The sequence below is a fragment of the Miniopterus natalensis genome, chromosome 10 (assembly GCF_054644295.1).
Source record: "Miniopterus natalensis isolate mMinNat1 chromosome 10, mMinNat1.hap1, whole genome shotgun sequence".
Taxonomy (NCBI): Eukaryota; Metazoa; Chordata; class Mammalia; order Chiroptera; family Miniopteridae; genus Miniopterus; species Miniopterus natalensis.
The window spans coordinates 79,887,120-79,897,011 of NC_142090.1; the positions used below are offsets into that span (position 1 = coordinate 79,887,120).

Consider the following 9,892-nt stretch of genomic DNA (forward strand, 5'->3'; position numbering starts at 1 on the left):
GGCCCCCCAACCCCCCGCTTGCTAACTGAGGACACAGCAGACCCAAGGATTCAGGAAGCGCTCAGCCTGCCCAGGGTGCAACAGGCCACATCGGTTGGCACAAGCGGTTCAGCTGAAACAAAGGCTAAGCCTCGCCCTGGCCAGTGTGGCTCAGAGGTTAGAGCACCGGCCCTCGTACCAAAGGATCTCGGGTTCAATTCCCGGTCAAGGGCATGAACTTGGTTTACAGGTTCAACCCCACACCCCCGATTGGTTGCGTGTGGGAGGCAACCAATCGATGTGTCTCACATCGATGTTTCTTGTTCTCTCTCTCTCTCTGCCCCCTCTTCCCCTTCCACTCTCTCTGGAAATCAATAGAAAAATTATCTCTGAGTAAGGATTAGCAACAACAAAAATTAATAAAACAAAGGTAAGCCTCTGTTCCACAGGCTTCTTTCTATTGGAGTGAACAGAGCTGGTTGGATTAGTGAACTCTGGGCCTTTCTGCCTTTGTCTGGAGTGTGCGCCAGGTTGACGTCAGCGGATGCTGGACCAGTCATCCGGTGGCAGGGTTTTCTTCTCTCAGACCCCACAGGGCTTGCTCTGCGAACTCAGCAAGACTGCAACCTGGCACATAGTAGTGCCTGACATCTGCAGGGACCATCCCTCTGTGGGGACCAGTTCCTGCCATTGTCATTGGCATGCTATATACCCAGAGGCTCCCTAGGAAATCGGCCTGGAGCATTCTCGCTTCACTTCTGCAAACCAAGGGAAGGACTAAGGAGCCCGACCCAGGGGTCACTGTCAGAGAATTCAGGCCTCTGCACCCCTGAGTTTCTCAGAGATAAGAACTGTCTCGATGGCTTCTCCGCCGCTGACAGACCAGGAGGAGATGAGCTGTAAGAATCCCGGCTGTGCCTGTTCAAAAAAAAGAGCTGAGATCTTCATAAACAAAAAATAAGACAGCCACCATTTTCATTCCTGAACTTACACACAGCGGGGTTTATGGACCCTGGACAACTAGCATCCCTCCTGGTTTCCAAATGGTCTTCTGTAGCCCAACCTTCCTCAGGCCTACATCCCACTGAAAATCTCTCTCATTGTAGGGAACCTTCTGCCTCAGCCTTTTATAACCTTCAGTTTCCCTCGATAGTCAATGCATGTAGCAACTTTCTCTCCTTTCCTCTCAAACACTAAAGGCATCTTAGTTCTGAGGGTTCCTCATGCCTCATTCACCAGCTCAGGCCACACGTGGTTGTCGAGTGTCGGCCGTGCAGCAGGCTCTGTTCCAGGCACTGTTCCAGGCACCTGGGGTTTTGCAGTGCACAGCCAGCCAGCCAGCCACTCATGTCCTCACGGCTGTTTCATTCTAGCTCGATGTAAGAGCCCGGACCTGAGGGCTGGCTCGGTGACTGCCTCAGCTTCTCACCTGCAGAGAGGGCCTGGCACCCGGCGAGGGCTCCGGGACGGTTATTAACATTGGCCAGGTGTGACTTGTTAACGTCCCTCTCAGGTCAGCTTTCCCACTGGAAGTTGGCACTGATTTCTCAGGGCAGCCTCGGCTCCCTCTGCTCTGGGTGCCAAGGTCGTTCCCATTTAGCATGAAGGGTACGTCTCTTGCCCACACAGCGGAGCCGCCGCAAAGGCTTCCATCTCAGTCCCGGTTGCCCCGCGCCCCCAGAGGAGGGTCCCCTGCGGCGCACGAGCGCCCTCTGCTGGTGGCGTGTGTCATTTCACTTCAGATTTCTTTCCCAGCCATTGTTACTGAAGCCTATTCCTGGGGGGGCCCGGGTTAGGATTTGCCAGGTGTCTGGGGTACGTGTGGCTCTTGCCTATGAACTGCTTTCTTCAGAGCCTCCCCTGCAAGGTGTGACAGAAACGCTACTCCCTGTGATAACAAGCTCCCCGAGGGGAACTGGAGACACGCGGCAGTGGTCAGGCTGTCGATGGGAATTGCGCAGAGCCCGGCGGGGCCACGGCCCTCCCAGGCCGTCCACTCACTGTGGACAGTCCTTCATATCCACCCCATGCACCCCAGTGTAAATCAAGCCATGGGGGAAACGCTGAGAATACTTTAAAGAGAAAGCTTTCCGCTGTGGCTCAGTGTTGATGGGCTGGGGCTGCCCTAACAAAATACCCGAGACTGGGCGGCTCATTTTCCCTCAGTCCTGCGGCCAGAAGTCCACGGTCAGGGTGTCCGCAGGGTGGGTTTCTCCCGAGGCCTCCGTCCTTGGCTCTCAGGTGCCCACCTCTTCCTGTGTCTTCGCGTGGTCTTTCCTCTGTGCTCAATGTTTTTTGAGATTTGCAAATTCTCATGGAACACATGAGCTGGAATGGGGGTGACCCTGCACCCCCCGTCCCCCCATTTCTAAGCATGTGACTAATCTCCTCTTAGAGGTTTGGGGGTTTTTGCATGAGGAGTTTAGAAAAATTGGGGAAATGAAAACCACGTGTGGTCATAGTCCCTGGGAGGGGTCAGTCAAGGCTCGCGACCCCCCTTGAAAAGGGCCGTGGTCAGCACCGGGTGTTCTGCCTTCCCAGCACGGCTCCCACTCCTGATTTTCCTTTTCCCACTTCCAGGAGAAAGGGACGTGATTGTCTTAGGGGACTTTGGCCAAGGCCCAGACAGCAGCGACCACGACATCCTGAGGAAAGAAAGATTCCACCCCCTGGTCCCCGCGCACACCTTCACCAACATCAGCACCAGGAACCCGCAAGGCTCCAGGTCTCTGGACAACGTCTGGATCAGCAAAAGCTTAAAGAAGGTCTTCACAGGTAAAGGCATCGCTCCCTTCTCCTACCCAGAAAGGAAGTAAGAGGCACCCGTCCGAGCTGACAGTTCCAATTGACCGTTTGGGGTGAGCAGGAGTCGGGAGGTGCCTTACCTCCACGGGGCGTTTACAGGACTATAGTTCAGGTGACTATAATTATCATTCCCACGGGGCTACTTTTAAGAGTGAAGGTGGGCCCAGCCGGCATGGTTCAGGGGTTGAGCATCGACCTAGGATCCAGGAGATCGGGGTTCAATTCCCGGTCAGGGCATGTGCCAGCAGGGGGTGTGCAGGAGGCAGCCGATCAATGACTCTCTCATCATTGATGTTTCTATCTCTCCCTCCCTCTCCCTTCCTCTCTCTGAAATCAATAAAATATTTTAAAAAGAAAAAAGAAAAAAAAAGAGTGAAGGTGTGAAAAGCAATGAAAAGGCATTTGCTGGTATATAATAGTGCACAGAGTGTCCCAGGCAGACCTGGTCACGGGCTAGTGGAGACCCGATTCAGAGATGGACTGTTACCTTACCCTAAGTTTAAGGACACTTAGTCATTCAGCAAACATTTCTCCAGCCCTGTCACATTCAGGCGTGGCCTGAGGTCTATGGACGCAGTGCCCCAAGGTGAGCAGACATGTCATGTAGTGTCACGGTAGGATGGGATGGGAGAGCTACTTTAGACAGGACCCCACAAGGACCAGGTGTTGTGGGTAATCTCAGCACTAAAGAGCAGCTCCGGCCACACCAGGCACCTGCTGAGATGACTGTTTGGGGTCAGAAAACAATTAGAAATGTGGAGGCTACAGTCGGGTCTTCTGCTGACGGAGATGTGGCTCGGCCCTGAGGCTATGGCTGTGCTTTGTCACTGCTCTGGACTGGCGTTTGGAACTATCATTGTCTTCTTGCTTTATGTATTTCCAAATCTTTATTTTTTAAATATTTGCTATCTCATAAGCCTCTGTAACTTGCCCTTTTCCCCCTTTTTATGGAACGTATTCCCCCCACCAGCCTTGCTTTGGATGTCTTGGTGAGACAGTTGTCCCTGTGTCACATTACTCCTGATGATCAGATTAGAAGTGGCGCGTGGCGAGGAGAAGGCCACCCCATCGGGCGACGGGCATGTGGGTGGCCCGGCAGCCTGGACTTAGGAGTTTCAGGGCCTAAACTAGGCAGTGTCACCTGTCCAGAGAATCAGAGTGGCCGAGACATCTCCGGTGCAGGGCGCTCTGGTAGCTGAGGAGTGTTGACGGGGACCCCAGGCCTCCGTGGGCAGCTCAGGTCTCCACTGGCAGACTATGGCCCCGCTGACTCCTCCCTGATTCGGGGTCTCTTCCTCTCCCTCAGGTCACTGTGCTGTCGTGAGGGAAGGTCTCACGAACCCATGGATTCCCGACAACTGGTCCTGGGGCGGAGTGGCGTCTGAACACTGTCCCGTGCTGGCCGAGTTCTACGTGGAAAGGGACGGGACCAAGAGGGACGGCCCTCGGAGTGGCAGCGGGGTCACCCTGGAGCGGAGTGAAGCCAACATTAAGCACGAGCGATGACACCAGATGGTGTTTCCACTTTAGCTGCAGGGGCACAGGAGGGTCAGCCCTTCCAGGAGATACAGCGTCCGCTGCCTGTGGTCTTTGTCCCGCCGTCAGCACCTGGGCCGGGACCTGCCTCCTTCTTCATGGATGTTTTTGGGACCTCGTGGGGGCTGGAGGTGCAGTGGCCAAATCGGAAGCCCAGCGGGAACCAGAATGCCTTCTGATTCCTGGCCCGCCAGCCTCTGCAGACGCGGGCCGTCCATTGCCGCGTGGGCTGCAGCACAGGGAACAGTTGTGGAGGCTGGAAGGGAGTGTGCAAGCTGTTCCAGGCTGCGAGGCCTGACTGAGAAGTGCCTGGAGCTCTCGTCTCTGACAACCAGCCTGCAATGTTCTGGCTGCAAATTACATAAAGCTTCTAACTGTGATTGAGTGTTCTTCTCAAATATTCCGAGTGGCGATTTTCATCTTTGTTTTGACAAATAAACAGAGGTGAAGCTGCCTGGATGTGGTGAGAGCCCGGGGCTGGGTCCCCAGCTGCAGGTGTTTTGTGCCCACTTCCCATCCTCCGGGGCCCGTAGCTTGAGGGGTCCTGAACACAGAGCAGCACCTCCTGGGGGCCAGCTCCCTTCATCTCTGCCCTGCAGAGGCGCCTCTCACATCCCCATCAGCCCCCCCCCCAAACTCTATAGAGTCTTCACATCACCTCCTCCCTCCCGGCCGTCCTGCACCGCCTGCCCTCTGCCGGATGGTCCCTTAGGATGGACAGCTCCACCTCTGCATCTCCCCTCCCCCACCGTGGCAACCTCTGGTCTTTCACTGTCTCCACAGTTCTGCCTTTTCCAGGGTGTCACGTAGTTGGAATCACTCGGTCAGTCACCTTTTCAGACCGGCTCCTTCACTAGCAACCTGCACTTAAGGTTCCTCTGTGTCTTGCGTGTCCTGATAGCTAATTTCTTGCCCTTGCTGAATGATATCCCGTCAGAATGTATCTGCTCCCCTTTGGATTGTTTTTGTTAAACAATCCCCCGCCCTTCCCCAGAGTTCCCCCCACCCCACCCCTGAGCTGCCCTCGGTGGGGCCTTTCTGCCTGGCCCCTCCCCTCCCCTCCAGCCCCTTCTCTCCTTCCCTCCAGGATTGTGGATGAAAAGTCCTGGAATGGATGTTTTTATCCGTGCATCGCACACCGCGCAAGGCCAGGCTAGGCCCTGGGGGCAGGTGGGCGGGGCAGCCTCAGGGACCCGAGCCCCAGGCCGTCAGAAACCCCGCCTCTCCCTCCGGCCTTTGCCGAGCCTCACGCAGCTGCCAGGCAAAGCGATTCATTCCTGCCTCTTCCATCACTTGTAAGAAAACCACAGGCCCCTTAATGAAATCCCCGACCCCTGGGCTCCGCCGCTGGTGCCCCGAGACGGTGCTCCTGAGGGAGAGGGTCAGCCCTGCCCCACCCCGGGCCCGCTCCCTGCCCGAGTCCCGCCCGTGACTGCTGGAGGCCGGCGCCCCTGCTCCCACCCGCCGCCCAGCTGAGCCCAGGCTGGGGCAGAGGCGGGCGGCTACCAAAGGCTCGCGGGGGTGGAGAGACTCCGGGAACTAAGAGCTACTCACGCGGCCCCGTCTCCCGCCTGTGGGGCAGGTGGGCGGACCCTGGGGCAGGCCTGGGCAACTAGCAGGCAGCGCAGAGACGGAGACAGCCGGGCGGGAGCTGGGTTCCACCTCCTGCCGACACCCGGCCCCTTCCCCCTGCCGCCCGAGTCCGCCCCTCCCAGGAAGAGCCCGGCCACCCTCAGCCCTGCAGGCTCCGCCTCCGGGGGCTCCGGAGTGGGGTGGGGAGGAAGGGACCCCGAAGGACCGACGGCGCTGCCTGTCTGTCCCACACCTGGCGACTTACACAGCCGACCTCAGGACATTCCTTCGGGATTCGGGGCTCATGCCATCGCCCCATTTTGCAGTTAAGAGGCCTCCCTGGGCTTCACAACCGGTACGTGACCGAGTCGGGATTCCAGCAGCTCTGTGTGACCCCAGAGGCCTTGCTTTGAATGCTCTTGAGGGGACGGGCTCACACGAGGAGTACACTTGTGCAGCAGACAGAGCACCCTGTGAGTCAGAGGAAGGGGCGGAGTTTTCACCGGGGGCAAGCCTGAGGGGTCTTCGTGGGGGAGGTGTCTCTGCAGCCGGGGCTCGCTGTGTGGGACTAGGAGATGCTGTGGCTGATTCTCGGCAGGGGGAACCTTGGGGGCGAGGGTGTGGAGGGAGGGGAGTGTCCAGTGTAATTCCCTGTGGCAAAGCTTACGACGTGTTGTGGGGAAAAACTAATCAGAGCCAAAGGCCAGATCTTAACAGGCAACGGGCTGAGGAAAATGGAGGCTGTTCCTTAGGCTGTGGCGGCAGAGCAGAGGAGAGCCTGGCAGGAGAAGTGCAGGGTGCGGGGTTCGAGGTGTCACTTACTGCTACAGGCGCCCTCTGCTCCGGGGTCACAGAGCAGGCGGAGCCAGGGTGTCCCGCCGGGGGCAGGGCAGGGCAGGGCAGGGCAGGGCAGGGCGGGGCAGGGCGGGGCAGGGCAGGGAGGGGCAGGGCAGGGCAGGGCAGGGCAGGGCAGGGCAGGGCAGGGCGCCAGAGCAGAGGTGGGCTCTAGGGGGCAGTGTGGAGTGGCAGAGGACGTGGGTTCCAGGGCTGCTGCCCTGGCCGGCTGGCCGCCCCTGGCGCGCACGGCTGGACCGTGACAGGGCCCCAGGGGCCGGGGCCCCCTCTGTGTGGGGTGATCACCGTGAGCTGACTTGTCCGAAAGGGGCGAGGTGACTGCGTCGGGGCTGTCCTGAGACGGAGCAGGCCAGGCTTCAGGGCCCCCGGCCTGCGGCAGAGCCAGCTGGCTTCTGGCCCCGCCTCACCTGCCCCCCCACAGGTAACCCTCGTCTGTTAGGTTAGGGAAGGCGGGAAAAGGCCCGGGTTTGGGGGGTGATGCTGAGCCCTGCTTTGGACAAGTGGCGCCCCGGTGGCTCTAGGACGAGTGTCCCGGAGTTGGGATCGGGCAGGGACTCCCAGCACTGGCCTCCCAGACCCCACGGGGACGGGGCAGCGTGGCCTAGACCGTGGCCGCCCACACGCGGCTGGCTCGGCTCGGCATGCATCCCGTGCTGAGTGTCGGGCAGGGGCTGAGACTGACGCAGAGGAGAGATTTTGGAGCAGGCGTGCGGGAGGCTCCAGTCGCACCTTCTCTGGGGCTGTTTAAGGTGCAGACATCCCCCTCCGGAGAGTTATGCTCGCTGAGAATCAGGGTGGGTTCGGTTTAGCTCCGAGGTCAGCCAGCAAGAATAACCCGCTTCAGGGCCTCCGGCTGGAAACAAAGCCCGAGAGGAGCGGAGCCAGGAGGGGAAAGAGCTCGGACGCCCTCTAGTGGACAGTGGCGGGGTGGCGTCCAGGAACTCGGCGCGGGTGCTCCAGTAACACCCACAGAGAATGAGGCCTTCCAGCCAGGAAAGGGGTGACTGTCCCCCTAAACTCAGTTTACCTGGAAGAGCCAAGCCACTGAATACTCCTGGAGGTAATACAGTAATAAACGACAGCTATGATAAAGGTTATTTTCAAAAGGCAAGAAAACCAAATATCTGGTTTATCTAAATTTGAGGTACTTGCACTTAGGACATTACATCTGTGCTGCTCTTAAGAACTTTGATCTGGATGGTGTTAGGATTTTTTTCAGGTTTATCTCATCCCCATTTAGGGAGGAAAAAAAAAAAACCCCAGAGCTCCACAATCTATTGAAATTACCACCTACTGATAAGTTTCGTTTTTTAAAAGAACCCCCATAACTTTATTTAAAGAATTCATATCTCAGAGTACTCTTCAAGCTCTATTAAATGTAAAAATCAAAATATGGAATAATGTGTAGTAATCCATCATTTGTGCTAAAAATACAGCGGTGTACATTTATATATTTGTATTTGCATAAATTATCTCTGGAAGGATACACAACACACAGACACACACACACAATTGGTGGTTGGTTGTCTTCTTTCCCCCAGCTTTATTGAGATATAACTCACGTATGTAACATTCTCTAAGCTTAAGGTGTGCATGTGGTGATCTGATACACTTACATATTATGAAATAATAACCACCATAGTATTAGCTAAATACCTCCATCATGCCTGGCTGGTGTGGCTCAGTGGCTGAGCACTGACCTATGATCCTGGAGATCGCGGTTCAATTCCTGGTCAGGGCACATGCCCCGGGTTGCAGGCTCGATCCCCAGCAGGGGGCCTGCAGGAGGCAGCTGATCAAAGACTCTCTTATCACTGATGTTTCTATCTCCCTCTCCCTTCCTCTCTCTGAAATCAGTAAAGAGATATTAGAAAAAAAATACCTCCAGCACGTCATATAACCACTATTTCCTTACTGTGGTAAGAACATTTAAGATCTACTCTCCTGGCAACGCCAAGTGTATATACAATGTTGGTAACTATACTCACAGTGTGTTAGATCTTCAAGAACTAACTCGTTTGCTTAATCCCGCCACCTATTTCACCAGCCGCCAGCCCCTCCCAGGATTTGTTTTTGATGATATCGTGAATGTGATTTTCTTTTTCAGATGGTTCATTATTAGCGTATGGAGATGCAACTGATTTTTGTGTGTTGATTTTGTATCCTGCAACTTTACTGAATGTGTGGATCCAGTTCTAACAGTTTTTGGGTGGAGTCTTTAGAATTTTCTCCATATAAAAACCTCTCATCTGCAAGTAAAGACAAGGTTACTTCTTTCTTTCTGATTTAGACACTTCTTTTTCTTGCCCAACTGCTCTGGCTGGGACTTTGGGAACCGTGCTGAATGGGCCGGACGAGAGCAGACACCCTTGTCCGGCTCCTGATCTTAGAAGATAAACTTTCAACCTGTAGCTGTTGATACGATGTTGGCTTTGGGCTTGTCATAGAGGGTTTTTATTACGTTGAGGTTCACTGTTTCTATACCCAATTTGGGGGAAATTTTTCTTTCAAAGGAATAAACGCCTAATTGTTGTTTCTGTTGGCGGCGGGGCACAAACGAGGGGCATCTGGTGCACGTTGCCGACGTCTTCGGAAGCTGGTTGTCTTTCGTGAGGATGCTGGGTGGCTGGCAAGGGATGGGTGTTCAGCGGTCCCTTCCCGTTGGTCGGCTTTCTGCACTTTCTTTGCTTCTCCCCTTTCCCCGGCTGCAGTCCCTTTCGGTTCTGAAGGCTCGGGGTTCCAGGTCAGGTGTCAGCAGGTTTAGCTTCTCCGGTGGGCTTGGGAGGGATCCTTCCAGGCACGTGTCTCCTTGACTCGCAGGCGGCTGCCCTCTTCCTTCCTCTGGAGGTGGCCTTTCCGCGGCGTACTCAAAGTTCCCCTCATCTTACAGCGCCCCCGCGGCTGGCTGGTGGCGCTCCTATTCCGGGTTAGGTCCCAGACATGAATTCCTTTAGCTGCTGCCGTCAGGAATGGGGGAGCCCTAGCGGCTGGCGAGGCCCCGCAAGCGCGGTGAAGGCCCGAGTCCAAGGCCCAAGGCCTTAGGATGGCGCGTTGGCCCCACTGAGCGTCCCCCCGCTGGGGGCCTCCAGGGATCTCCCCCAGGCCTCTGTGGACCAGAGCAGCTGTGTGCGCGCCCTGCCCCTGC

General features: G+C 56.2%; 1 protein-coding gene across 1 annotated transcript in view; it reads left to right on the forward strand.

Annotated features, from left to right (window-relative positions):
- Positions 1 to 4,290, forward strand: part of EEPD1 (endonuclease/exonuclease/phosphatase family domain containing 1) — a 72,811-nt gene extending 68,521 nt beyond the window's left edge. The window contains exons 6-7 of the mRNA XM_016222325.2: positions 2,560 to 2,754; positions 4,091 to 4,290. Of these exons, the coding sequence (XP_016077811.2) occupies positions 2,560 to 2,754; positions 4,091 to 4,290 (395 nt within the window). The remainder of the gene's footprint in view (positions 1 to 2,559; positions 2,755 to 4,090) is intronic.
- The last annotated feature ends 5,602 nt before the right edge of the window (positions 4,291 to 9,892 follow it).